Below are 14,377 nucleotides of genomic sequence, written 5' to 3' on the forward strand. Positions count from 1 at the left end.
GACCCACTGTGCAACGTGGGGCTTTTGACGACAGCAGCAGGCAGTCGCAGCAGCAGCAGCAGCAACGATCGCAAGTCGCGACACGAGCAAAGCGAACGGAAAGGTGTGCGGACCAAGGGGGCGGGGGAGCGAAGAGCAAGTGACGAACTTACGGCCAACAGCAGCAGCAGCAGCAACAACAACAACGGCAACCGGCCCGTTTGGAGCAGCGCGCATGCCACACACAGTTTAAATATGTGAAATTAGTACAAATCGTGATTTCAACAGCGAACGACGAGCGGCGAACGAGCGTCGACGAAGTGGCGACAAAAAAAAAAGCTCGAGCGAGCAGCAACAACAACAGCAGCGAAGCAATAGCCACAAGCAACAACAGTGGCAGCCACAGCCACAACAAGCTACCCCACAATACCTACAGCAATCACTTGTCCAACACAAAGAGAAGCAGCGATATCAACAGATGCCACAACAGCAACACTGAGAGCAACTCCTAAGCCCACAAATGAAACAACAACAAGACGCACAACAGCTCCAACTATTGAAACATACGCTATAACTATTACACCTGCACCTATCACAACAACAAAATCAACAGGTACTTAAAGCAAAAAACACCAACAAAAAATTCAACAACCTATTCAACAATAGTCCAACACCTACACCAGTTAAGCCACAACACGTGGTGTAAATCAATAAATACAAAAAAAATATAAAACCTACAACAACAACAGATCAAACTAATGCAACACCAAAACTTACAGCAACAACATAAAACACACCAATAACAATCACCAACACCAAACATAGTTAAGCCAACTAAAATAGCAGTACACACTCCAACAAAATAAGTAACAACAACCAGAACACCAACGAATTCAACAACCATTTAAAACCAATATTTACAACAACCAACATTGATGTACGTTGGTGTGAGTTGCTCGAGTGGCAGCAACAACAACATGCAATAAAACAGCTGATAGCTGATAGCCACAACAACAACAAAGCCTGGCATTATCAAGCGAGCAACAGGTCGCGAAAAAAAAAGCCCGCCTGCTGCAGCACTCACACCACACACACACACGCAGACACACACACAGAGAGAAGAGCGGGTGTATGTGAGAGAGAGAGGCAAAAGGCGAGTCGCACACCTTTACATTGATTTTGGACGAGGCGACGTCGCTCGCAGGCTGGCGCTCTCGCTACCTCTCCCTCTCCCAGTCCCTGGCCCACCGTCTCTCCTTCTCTCTCTCTCGCACAAAGTGCAGCTGAGCTGCCGCCGCTGCCGCCGCCGCACTTGCCGCTGCCACAAATACAACACGACCAGCTGAAACGCTCAACGCTCGCCGCCGCCGCTGCTGCCGCCAGTCGAAAGTCAAAAGCAACGTGTTGTGGACGCTTTTTTCGTCGCGTCGTTGCGTTGCGTTCTCTCGCTCTCTCTCACTCCTACTCCTATCACCTATACACCACCCACTCAACCACCCGCAACCCGCCACCAACCGACACCACCCGCCACCTCCCCCTTCGGTCGGGATAACTTTCACCATACACCAACAACAACAACAATGTCCAGCAGCGCAGCCGCAGCGCAATTCAAGCTCGATGCCAACTCCAATGCCATTGCTTTAATAGCCGATGTTGCCTCGCTGCCGCTGGCACTTCCCCTCTCGCCCACGTCCACGACCACGCCCACTGCAACGGGAGCGTCAGCAACGGCAACAGCAACAGCAACGCCAGCGGATCGCGTTGAATGGTCCCGCTCCACGATCCTCAACTTTATCGAGGACTATCGCCGGCAGCGAGTCCTTTGGGATCCCAACACGAAGGGCTACCACATCAAGCAGACCAAATACGAGGCCCTCAAACTCTTGAGCCACAAATATGGAACGGAAATAAGATCAATACGATCCAAAATCAAGTCCCTGCGCAGCTCATTCCATCGGGAACATGGCAAGGTCCTGAGCGGACGCAGTCGCGGAGTTATCTACCAGCCCATGTGGTTTGCCTACGAAGCCATACGCTTTATCCTCGACGGCGAACGGGATCAGGATCAGGTGGGTCAGGATCAAGATCCAGATGGCGAGGCGGATACGGAAGCGGATGAAAAGCTAACCCTGATGCACAGCCTGGACTTGGAGCAACTGAAGGCGGACAAGCTGGTGGACCGGGACATCATCATGCAGGTGGAACAGCAGCAGCAGCAGCAACACGATGAGCTTACCGCTCGGATTGCGGCCACTGTGGCCGCCGTTGCCGCTGCTGCGGCCGCTGCAAATGCCCGGGATCGGGAGCGGGACGGGGATACCGCTGGCAGTGATATGATGGACCCCGCTCGGGAAATGGAACTCGAGGAGGCGGCGGCCGGTGGCGCCTTAATCGAATCCTCCTCGGCGGCTGTGGTAAGTGGTGCTGTAGCTACTTTTTTTTTATTTTTGTAGCCAACCTCTACCTATTTTGCATGTGTCTCTTTGATTTTTTTTCTTTCCTTCTTTGCCCCCCCTTTGCTTTTTTCTCTTCTGTCGTACATATTTCTTTGGAGCTTTGCATGTGCGCGCGTGTGAGTGCGAGTGGTTTGACTTGTTTTACGGCAGCAGCCAGCACACGCGCTGCTGTTGCCGCCGTCGCAGCCCTCGCTGTCTAGCGGTTCGTCAACGGCAGCGGCGCAACCGGTGGCGCACAGTGGGGCCAGTCACCATCAGGTGTCATAGAGTTTTCTAAGTTATTAAACATTTTAAAGACCCTCTAGAAATATACGTACAGTGCTCTCTCAAATCACTAAACCTACAAACATCAAGGGAATTTATAATAACAATTAACATAATATACGTACTTTTTTTGATTAAAAAACATACAAACATATGTTTATTATTTTAGTAACGAAAAATAATATATTAATTTTTTACTTATTCAGTCTTTAAAATTTATTCTTCATTGGGTCACTGGGACAACATGCCGTATGAGTAATTTTTTCTAATAAACCGTTTTTTAATTTAAATATGTATGTTTTACAATAATTAAATGTAAAAAAAGGTTTGTTTTTAGTATAGGTGTGTATGTACATGCATTAATTAATCGCAAAAAGATTTCAATGATTAGCGAAGATTTTTTAAATTCACTGGGCCCACGTGGCGTATGAGTAATATATTAGAGCGGTTTTTTGCATATACAAAAACACGAAATGTAAATTTTTTCAAAATGCTTTTCAGAAATGTTTTCTTATATTTATTATGCGTTAAATCAGTACATACACTATAGGAAAATAAATCAAATATATAATGTATTTATATAATTAAATTGAAAACAAAATATTTGTACTTAAAACTAATTTTTTTAGATGTTACTTCCAGCATAACATAGACTAGGCCCACTGTGCGCGGTAGCTGCTATTGCGTTGCGCTTGATAAGCGAGTATTGGTGTTAGTGTGCCAATGTATGTGTCAACTGGCTTTGATTTGCGCTGCCGCTTCTGCCATACATACATATGTACCTACATACCTATATCTATAATGCATGCACATGTGTGTTGCATCAGCCGTAGAAATCGGCAGCCACACGTTTTGCACCGACCACGCCCCTCGGCCCCGCATCGATGCTCTGCCGCCCCCGAGCAGCAGTAGCTCCAATATAGCAAGTTGCTGGACTGCGTTTCGTTATTGCCATGTCGCCTCGTCCGTTTGTTCGGTTTCATATATTTGATTCTCTCCCGAAAAAAGTACGACTCTTTTGGGCAGAAGCTCGACCACCAGTAATCGGGTGACTTTAACTGCAAAGCGAGCTTTCTCTGAAGCTTTAAAGAAATGCGCGCATATATGCCCACCAGCTAGTTCGATCGGCTTCCCGGAAATATTTTAATATATATGTAATTAAAAGCCAAATAATAAATGCAGGGAGTGTTATGTTTATTTCTGTAAATTCACATCACAAAAAGTGTGATAGAAAACCTTGACCACCAAAGTCAAATTGTTTTTGTGTAATGTAAGTTGTTTTTTAATTACAACACATATCTATTTTTTTTTTTTTGTAATTCAAATTCGGCTTACCAACTATAGAAAGTGCAATTATTTATTGCTGTATCATAAAACATTATCAATCTTTTTGTAAGTTAAGGAGAACTTAGTTTATTTAATTGAAGCATAAAATTTCTCTGCGCTATTTTTTGGCGTTTTTTATTTCAATTTATAAAGGCATTGATTTTTGAAAGCGGTACACATAAGTAAAAAGAAAATAACGTACTTTGGAAATTCATATACTCTTGATATGACTAAATATTTCGGTTATACCCATTCTTTCTTGGTTAGAGAAATAAGTACCACAAGGTAAAAAAATATAAGTATATTATACGACAGTTATTTACAAAGGTAATACAACTCAAAAGCAGAATAGTCAAAAGTTTTTTTTTAAATTCTTGTAAGGGTATTCACTCGTCGTTGCCTGAAATAATTCTCCCAAATCGTGTGTTATTTATCGTCTGTATTCTTTTTTTTTGGTCACTCGTCTCATGTCCGTCTGTAAGTCTGTCCACCCGTTGGTCCACTTCGATGTTGACTTGGCTGCTGTCCCGCCTGTACCGCACCCTGTACCGCTACCGCCCCCGACCCCGCGCCTCAGCCACCTTGTCCCGCCGTGACTAATTTAATCGCCAGCGGCTCGACTTGCGAGTCTGCTCCCACTTGTGTGTGTGTTTGAGTTTGCATTTTATTATTATTATTCTAATTTGTTTTCTATTTCTCTGGCGTTTCTCGCTTTGCGTCTGACCACTATTATTATTATTTCGTTGTTTTTTGTTATTGTTTGTCTGGCAAATTCGCCACACTGCCGTAATAGTATTTGTTATTGATTCTACCGTCTCCGCTAATTCTGGATTTTTTGTTCGATCTTCGCAGACACGTTCCTCTTCCGATTTGGATGGCGAGAATTACTGCAATATCAGCGCCGAAGATGTGAAAACAGAAATTGTAAGTACTCCGCCGCTGATTGTTAATGGCACTTTAATTGATTCGACAGGTTGAAGTTTATTTTTTGGGGGGATAATTTAACAAATTTTTTTATCTCAACCCCTGAAGTGTCATGTCAAGTGGTCTGTGGGTGTAATTAGAGAATAATTTTTGACACGAGATTGAGAAACACAATTTTGAATAATGTATTTTGAATGAGTAGAAATATCAATCATTATCTGGAGTACCGAAATTAATTATTTAATAATAATTATATAAGCAAGTTTTATACAAAAGTCAAATAATTCATTTAAATATGGTAATTTTTGTTATTTTTATTAGCCCACTTGTTGAGTAGTCATTCATTTAATAGTAAAATAAGAGAAAAGTTTGGTTTAGATTTGTTTTGTTATATATTTTGTAAATTATTAGCTTAGAATGTTTGTTTAGAAGTACTTTTTTTTATTAGTTTGTCCATCTTGATTTACTTACATTTTAAATCTGGTTAAGTTATTTCCACGTGTAAACGGTTTCAGTCCCAATGATGTAATTAGTTGGCCAGGTATTTAAGATTCTGTCACCTTTCTTATTTTTCTGATTACAAGCTCAAATCAAGTAATGTGATTAGATAATTCTACTAATTTGATAAGGGCAATAGTGTATTGAATTCTGTAACTACCTTAATTCGATGACGAATCTAATCATTTTATGACGTCCACACCATGCACATTGACCGTTGAAACTTTTTAATTCCTGAAGGTCAATGGTGTTGCCAGGGCAGATATGATACATCCGGATATCTCTAATGATAAGCAATGGGAATCAAATAAATGTATGTGAGTCACTTGGACTTTTTGATTCAATAAATTTGTATTTTATGCCCCGAAGTCAATGTCTTTCAAAATAATCATTTATAAATTATAATTTGTAAAATTGTTTACTCCTCAAAATAGCCTTATTTAGAAAGCTCTCACTTCTGATATTTTCCCAGACAAGGTTGTGCCCACAAATTAATCAAATGACTCGTCTCGTGGGGCTTATCAAAGTACCCACCTCTCTTCCTTTAAACACTTGGCAAACACAAGTATAGAATTGTTTATATTATTAGTATACAAAGCGATGCGCGTCTACTGAATAGTTGATGAAACAACACAGCGATTATTTCGTCAGACGTTCATACTATAAATATATATGTAAAACTGGTTCCGGTATATTGTGACGGGCCCATCTTTAAGCAAAATAACAAAATAGGGCTGATGAAATACTGAACAGATTTACTTTAGTTGGGAAAAAGGCTCATCCTTAGCAACCTTGTTAACAATAATTGGGTAATTTCAATGTCAAAGTTTTCCTGAAAAAAACAGGTCACAACAATTTAAAAAGTAAAACTCTTCATATTAATTTACTTTAACATGCTCATTTTTAAATGCTTAAAATTGCTTTCTGTATATTAATAAATTAAGAAATAATGAAAACTAATTTCTTATGAATTTTCTTTGTCTGTTTTCATTTTATTTATGTTTTTACCTATTGACGGTTTTTTTGGAATGTCCCATACTTAGAAATGTATATTAGAAACAGTTTCGTTTTTGTCTTGTAGGGTAATAAACAAAATTATTAGCTACAGTGTCTAAAACAAATCCGTATTTTCGCCTGTTTTCTTTTTTATGCTTAACCCCAACAGATCGAACACGAATCGGAGCTGGGGATGCTGGATCGACGGACGAGCACGCCGTCGCCCATAAATTACTACAAGCCGACGGATCTAACGTACAACCACCGCAAGCGCAAGGCGATGGGCGTGGAGCACGTTGTGGGCGCTTTGACATTGACGCCCATCAAGGCGGTGGGCGGAGCGGCGGGGTCGGGGACGGGATCGGGCGGATCCGCCGGCCAGCAGCAGCTCGCGTTTCAGGCGCTCCAGCAGCACTTTAACCACAATCATAGTCTCAGCCTGAGCCATTGCAACGGGCAACCGCACAACCACCAACACCAACAGCATCAGCAGCAGCAACAATCGTTGCATCTGCAGCAGCAGCAGCAGCAACAGCAACAACATTCCAGTAACATGGCACACAAACGTGATCGTGATCGTGATCTCTCAACGTCAAATGGCAACAGCAACACTAACTGCAACAACAACAACAGCAACAACAACAACAACAACAGCAGCAGCCACAACGCCAGCAACATTTCGATGGACCCAACAGCAACATCCAGCAATTGCAGCTCGAGCAGCAACAGCGGTGCCACGCCCCCCAAACTGCTCATCGGGGGTGGTGGTCTGAGTGTCAATCATGTGGACGAATATGGGGTATTCGGGGAATACGTGGCCATTACCATACGCAAACTGAAGACATCCAAATCGAAGATAGTGGTGAAGCATCTGATCAACAATCTCCTTTACGAAGCCGAGCTGGGTAAATATGATCATGGGATGCCGGCCAGCAAGGAACCACCGCAGCTGTACAATATGCAATAAAACTAGAGAATACCAGGGTCAGGGGTCAGGATTCGATAATAGATAAGTCCGCCAATACATCTATAAAGAGAAACTAAACGGGGGAGAGACAACGCACTAGTCAGCAAAGCAACAATGGGTCAAAACCAGAGCCAACAATTCTAAAAACCGGGGTTTTTATAGTATCACGGGGTAGCGGGGGACATGAGCATTTCATTCAGGGACAAAGACCATATAAGTACTTTATCTATATACATTTATAAACACATAAACGATATCAGTGAGTATATCCGAAGTCAGTCATTCAAAGGAGTGCAGTTGAAGTAGGGGGTGAAACAAACATACCATTAATTAAATTGAATTAATTATAAATGCTTTACGTTAAATGTGTACTTTTATGAACACACACACACACACCCATAAACACATACGCATATGTATGTATTCTACGTTTATAAATATATTTTTATGATGATCGTTTTTTTAATTTCACCAGCGTTATATTTTTGATTTTCGTTTTATTATATTTACATTTGGCAATAACACTTTGAACTCAGGTGCCTTTATTTTTTTAGTCATTTAAGCCTTGTTATCTTATGCATAAACGCGAAACGGCAAACAAACGCGCAAATGATTGCAAAAAATCGACATGTAAAGCAAATAAATGAAGCCGTAACAACATGTAAATTTAATTAACTTTTTATCACATATGCAAATCCATATGTATAAACTTAACTCTGTAAATAGTCTAAAAAAAATGAGAAGCGAGAATAATGAAACATGAAATGTGCAAATCTTAATTTTTGTTATGCATAACTAATTTGAATCGAGCGAAGGGCTCCAAATAAAAATGCAGAAATGTTGAATTTCATTTTGAAAATGACTCAATTGACTTTTATTAACCTTAAGGGAAATGTGTTGAGGTTGGTAATGAATTTATTATACATTTCTGAAATTTTCAAAATCAAAGCTATTTAAAAGGATTACAAGGCTACATTTATGGGATATTTAGAACTCTGCTTCAAACTGTTGCCACATTATCGGTCACCAATAAAATCAAAGTAATGGGTAACTTCTGATGATCCAATTTATTGCGCATTATAAATATATATCTATCAATCCTTGAGAATTAAGTCATGAAAAGGGTTCGATTGTGCGCCCCGGTATTGCCTAATTATTCCGACTTTCAGAGCTATTGAGCAAGTTACCGGCCAGAACAATGTAGCTCGTTGTTCGCCTTCGGTGCGATTATTCATATTCATACTCGTGTATTCACATTCACACTCACATACTCGCCGAGGGCCTCGTCCATAAATCACAAACGCTCTCAACTGTATCAAAGAACTAGGCAATTCGAAGGAGGGGCAACAAGGCAAGCATTAATTGCTAAATAAACAATTAAAAAAATACAGAAAAAAAGATAATAATTAATTTATCTTTTATGGATTGCCCTATGAAAATTTTCACTTTTTTAGGGCATTTTGTTTACGCTGAGTTCTATAGCCTCGAATTAATGATAATATCCAAATGAATTCTTTGAAATACTTATTATTAATGATAGTTCTTGATGGAATACACTTCCGATCTTTCGATTGTCTTGTTTGTTTAGTTTAGCCAAGAAAGCTACTTTTCATTGGGTTTTAAGGTTGAATTTTATCATAAGGTAACAATGACGCAACTTTAGCCGTAATTTCATACCCATTAAGCCAATATTTATTAATTCATATTTAACAACATTTAAATCCTGCTAAAATTTGGATATGTATAAATAGAGGTGACTGTGGAAATCTGAATACAAAGTTAAATGACTAATACTGTTAGTACTATTTTATTTGTATTTTATTAATATTTATTTGTTATGAACAAATATACTTTGTGATATTCGTGAAAAGCTTAAAGTATTTGTATTGTATTCACTTTCCCATTGAACTGCGATAAGTGATAAATTAGTTCCTTTGTTAGTCAAACAGTCTGTTTGCACTTTATAGTGTTTGAAGTGATAAATGGAGCAATATAATGGCAGTGCTTAATCCCATTGATCCCGCATTGACGTAGGTTTCCGACTTTTAGGGAAAATCAACCTCCTACTGCTTTTAGCTGATCAAAGAAAACTCGAACACAAGGTAAATATTAGCAGTCCAATCAGTTTCGAAAGTAAATAGTTCGAAGAAGATACTATACTATTTCTATAGAATTAGTAGGTTATTTGGGGTCGTTGCTAATCAACTTTTCCTTGCCCTCAACAAAGAAATTGCATTCCCCTGGCAAATAATCTTCCGCAGCGAACCAAAACATTCTGCTGCAGCTTTAAGAAGTCGCCCAACTGTCTGGAAATGCAGATTACGTTCATCCACAGCTCATCCAATTATAGCTCATTCCAAAGGTTCTTCTTGCGGATGTGGCATAGATATTGTGGAGCATACTCCTCATACTATGTGATTGAACTTTTTAATTTGTTTGATATTCTAAGAGTATATGGTTTTTTCTCTAAACTACAATATATATAAACTGTAATTTCTTAGGGAAATGATTTTATACAAAGTTAAATAGAAACAAAAACTTGTATTAAAAAATTAAGCAAATTTTTTTATAATTCCTTTTTTAACAACTTGAAAATGAGAACTGGTTTATGAAATATAAATCACATTGTAATAAGAAACTTATTATTTAAAACTAAAGCTAAGAAAAAATTAAAAATAACTTTTTTAACCTTTATTTTTGTAATTTCAATTTAGTTTTGTTAAGGACTAACAATGTTAGGAACATTTGTCAAAAGGTTAACGAATCGAGAAAATGAAATGAAAATACCTGGTAAATTGCTGCCCTTAACTTTTGTGTAATTTCCCTCACGACATGATTGGTATTTCGAATTGTGTTTGTCGTTTTATCACCACTTTTGTCGAGCTGCGACTACTTTGTAATCATTGCAAGCAAATATCAATCATGTTCAGCCACACATACCCCCCATAAACAGACGTATATACATATACATTAGTATACGTATGTATATACGTGTCAGTATCCACACTGATATTTGCCTTTTGCTGATATAGGCGTCGACATCCCCAAGTTCAGTTCGTAGAATTTGTTCAGTTTTTCTACGAATCCAACTCGGATCGTCTGCCACTTGGTCTCTGTATTTTTATTGTACAGTGGCGTAGTTCTAGGGGGCATTCGGTGCAGCACGGGGGCGAATTGGCTTAAAGCTTGCCATCTGGAAATGACGCAATGTTTTCGAAAACACATCAACACCCGAGTTGCGGGTTGTCGGTTGTCGTTGCCGTTGCCGTTGCCATTGCTGCTAGCTTTTTGTTTTGCTCGTTGCGTTTCGTTTCGCTTGGCAAAAGCAACAGCAGCTACAACAACAGCGATTACAATTGTTAATCTATATAGTATATAATCTCATATACAGACATAATTTTTATACATATACATCAAGTAAACTAATGATAAATTCTAGTCACGTACTAAACAATAAATGGGACTGATTGTTACACTACAAAAAGAAAAAACACTTTTTGTAGTCCCTTACACTATAGAAGTTTAAGAAAAAATGCTGTTTATTAAGTTAAATGCTACATTTTTGAAAATCTATTTATTATAAGGTTTCAGGACGTTTATATAAGTAGATCAATTTTATATTCTTCTTACTTTTCTATCTTGATTTATACAAAAATTATGGATATCAAAAAAGTGCTGCCCTATTTAAAATAGTAAAACTTTCTTAATAGAACGGTGAACGTGAAGAAAACCTTTTTAGATTATAATTTTGACCCATAATTGGTTTCTATTTTAAAATAAATAGCGTCAACAATTTTTTGTTAAAAATATATTTTGTAGCTACTGCCAAAAGCGGACTAATACTTGAGCTTTAATGTTGCTGCTTTTGTTGCTACACTAACTATTGTTGCTGCTGTTTTGGCCATACTGTTATTTACAAGCATTGCTGGTGCTGTTGTTAGCTTTTCCATTTTTTAATGTAGCTTTTTATAAGTTTTGGGTCTACAAAGCCTATTGTTGTTGTCTTGGGCCCATTGTGTTGCTGTTGTTGCTGTTGTTCCTGATGTTGCTCTTGTATCTGATGGTGTTGCTACTGATGTAGCTGTTGACGTTACTGTTCAGCTTTTTAGTACTGCTGCTGTTATTGCTCTTGTTTCCTTTTCAAAATAGAACTGTTTTGCTTTGAAGTCAATGCTTTCGTTTTATTGTACATATTACTATCTGCTTTCGTTAGTACATCTGTTAATAACTCTGTTATTGTCTTGTTTTAGTTAGTGTTTTTTGTTTTTTTTTTTCGATCGTTCGTTGTTGTGGTCGTTGCTGCTGCTCTGGGGGCCCCATGTCAGCAATCAACAGTTTGCCATAAATTATTTTTGCAAAATGCTCACGCTCCAATGCGACCCCAGGGAGTCAGCATACTCAACACACTCAATAATATATATGCTGTACGTATATGCAGGGAATGATAAGCTGCGAAACACATATATATGGTCCCATTGCGATTGTCGCGCAATCGAGCATTGAGCAAGTCCCCGAGCAAACCCCCATCTCCCATCTCCCATCCCCCATTTCCAACCCCAACCCCCTAGCAACCCCATTTTGCAACCCATTGTGCTGTTAGCCTCTAAGAATATCTCTCGCAAGTCGGGAGATAAAGATAATAGTAATAATAATACTAAGGGAAGTCAGTGCCAGAGCCCTGCATTTGTCACTCCAACCAGCATTGAGTAAGGTTGGAAAGTGTTGTAAATCAATTAGGCAAAAGCCTTCGTCGCCAGTTGAAAGTAAGGCAACTAACTGCGTAGTACACACTAAAAAATGTACATATTGTATATATACCTTACCATTTTAACTGTCTCCTACTATACAATTACACTGATATTTACTAAGCTAATAGATAAAAAAAAAACTATCATTTCAAACTAAATTTCGATTAATAAAATAAGTTTGGTGCCGAATATGGTTACTAAATATGACTACAATATAAAAGTTGTAACTTTGCTATTATATAACTGTCACAGAAATCTAAAAAGAGTTAAAATACAATTTTAACTGGAAATCAATATTATTTTATTATTAGAGCAAATGCTGGTTGAAACCTTAAATTATGTATTCAAACTGTTAGCCTATATGGATTTCTAAATATAACTATATACTTAATTGAATATTATTTAATTGAAACTTTTATTTATTAATTTACACTTTTAACTTATTAAAAAAATTGAATTTTGATTTATTTTCATTGGCTTGGTGTTTTGTTTCTGTGTAAAACTCGATAAAAGTGGTAAAGTGGGGGTTATGCACTGCCATTATGATTTATGGCAAAGCCAAATGCACAAATGCTGTTCGATCCGCTTGGGGATTGCATCTTCTGCTCGTAAATAACCCAGCCGGAAAACCCAGAATGGCCAAGAAAACTGGTCAAGAGCTAATTCGTTGCCCTAATGCGACACCAATCAGGTGGGTTGCAGGTGGAAAAAGCTGCCAGTTCTGCCTGGCTGTCCATCTATCTAGATACATTCATAAATAAATCTATTCTCGATAGAGGGAACTAATGGGCAAGTGCAATTTATTACCAAAATGCTGACGTATTTAAGATTTCTTCAGCATTTCGTTTCAATTTCCTTTCCACCGTAATTTATTGGCTGCTATTTTTCCAATTGAGTTGGATCTATTTTGTGAAGTAACCATTTGTATCTATTCGTTTTTCTGATAAGAAATCTTAACTATAAATTAACACAAGTATTACACAGTTACTAATTCTGTAGATAAAAACTTCAGAAAAAACACGTTATTAATATTTATTATTATAGTTAAATAATAAACAAGTTCCAAGACTATTTATGACTATAAAACATTAATAAAGTGATGACAAAAAAACATTTCATTTTGAAATATTTATTTCTTGAATGCTCATACTTTTTCATATCCAACCATCAAAATGGAAGTAGTTTATTTGTAGCTATTTGTAATGACAGGCAATCAAAAATCAATTTGCTTAAAATGTCAATAAAAATCGAACAGTTTTTGTACACGAGTTTGGCAATCTGTATCAATTTAATTCGCTTGAATTTGACGTTAAAAGTTTTATTTTTGGACTCAAATAAAATATTGATCTGAAAATCATAAAGCGCACAAATTAAACACATTTAATTATACATTTTGTAACCACTTATATATATATTGTATTTAATAATGCATGTACAAAAAGTTAAAAAAACAACTCTCACCCGATTTAATAACTCTAGGGATGGCTCTCCATATATTTATTTATGAAAACATTTTAACGTTTCAGTTTCTTTTTGCGCTCGACTTAATTTCTCAGTCAAATATTCTTTTTGCATGCATTTTCGTGTTGCTATCCGAACAAAGGTTCCACTTAACTCTTTTGCTTTTTCATTTCCCGCAGCTGTCTGGTTTCGTTATTAATAACAACAAAAAATCTCTCAAAAAATATGAAAAATAATTAAAAACCTATTAAAGTCAGGAGGCTAACAAAAAAAAACCAGCAAAACAGCAAGGAAAAACAACAAAAGTGAACAATAACGAACGAAGAACAGTCAAATCAAATTACCCGAAATATAAAGAGGAGGCAAAAATAATAAAAAATCATTAAATGCACGAAATGGCAGAGAAATGTGCCATGGCCATTAAGAATTATATGCCCAAATATAAAAATGACTCGAGAGTCGGGCCAGGGAGTAATTATTATGCGAAGATCACGTATTCCCATTTTGCGAACACAAACGAATGTGGCCAGGTCGGAGGAGTGGTGATTGGGTATATCTTATATACATATACATATAGGGGGCTGTCAAGGGGGCGTGAGTGCAGGCCACAATAGAAGGACGACGATTTATGCGACCAGAAACAGGCTGCGAAATAAAAACATAAAATCACAGGCGGATTCAATGGCAGTCTGCCCGGAATTAAAAATACCCTCAACTGATATTAGTTTAATTTTTAATAAAATTAGTCCTAAAATTAT

General features: G+C 37.9%; 1 protein-coding gene across 1 annotated transcript; it reads left to right on the forward strand.

Annotated features, from left to right (window-relative positions):
• The first annotated feature begins 220 nt into the window (after positions 1 to 220).
• LOC108150314 (mediator of RNA polymerase II transcription subunit 2) lies at positions 221 to 8,272 on the forward strand. The gene is made up of 3 exons (XM_017278430.2): positions 221 to 2,393; positions 4,878 to 4,949; positions 6,613 to 8,272. The coding sequence occupies exons 1-3, from the start codon at positions 1,560 to 1,562 to the stop codon at positions 7,408 to 7,410; spliced, it is 1,704 nt and encodes a 567-aa protein (XP_017133919.1). The 5' UTR covers positions 221 to 1,559; the 3' UTR covers positions 7,411 to 8,272.
• Positions 8,273 to 14,377: the final 6,105 nt, after the last annotated feature.

Source organism: Drosophila elegans, unplaced genomic scaffold (genome assembly GCF_018152505.1).
Source record: "Drosophila elegans isolate 14027-0461.03 unplaced genomic scaffold, ASM1815250v1 contig_208, whole genome shotgun sequence".
NCBI classification, from domain to species: Eukaryota; Metazoa; Arthropoda; class Insecta; order Diptera; family Drosophilidae; genus Drosophila; species Drosophila elegans.

Bases quoted from the DNA above. Each gene is read 5' to 3' on its own strand.
- LOC108150314 (XM_017278430.2), top strand. From the start codon at position 1,560: ATGTCCAGCAGCGCAGCCGCAGCGCAATTCAAGCTCGATGCCAACTCC. The intron at 2,394-4,877 runs GTAAGTGGTGCT...CGATCTTCGCAG, and splicing joins AATCCTCCTCGGCGGCTGTG to ACACGTTCCTCTTCCGATTT. The intron at 4,950-6,612 runs GTAAGTACTCCG...TAACCCCAACAG, and splicing joins AAGATGTGAAAACAGAAATT to ATCGAACACGAATCGGAGCT.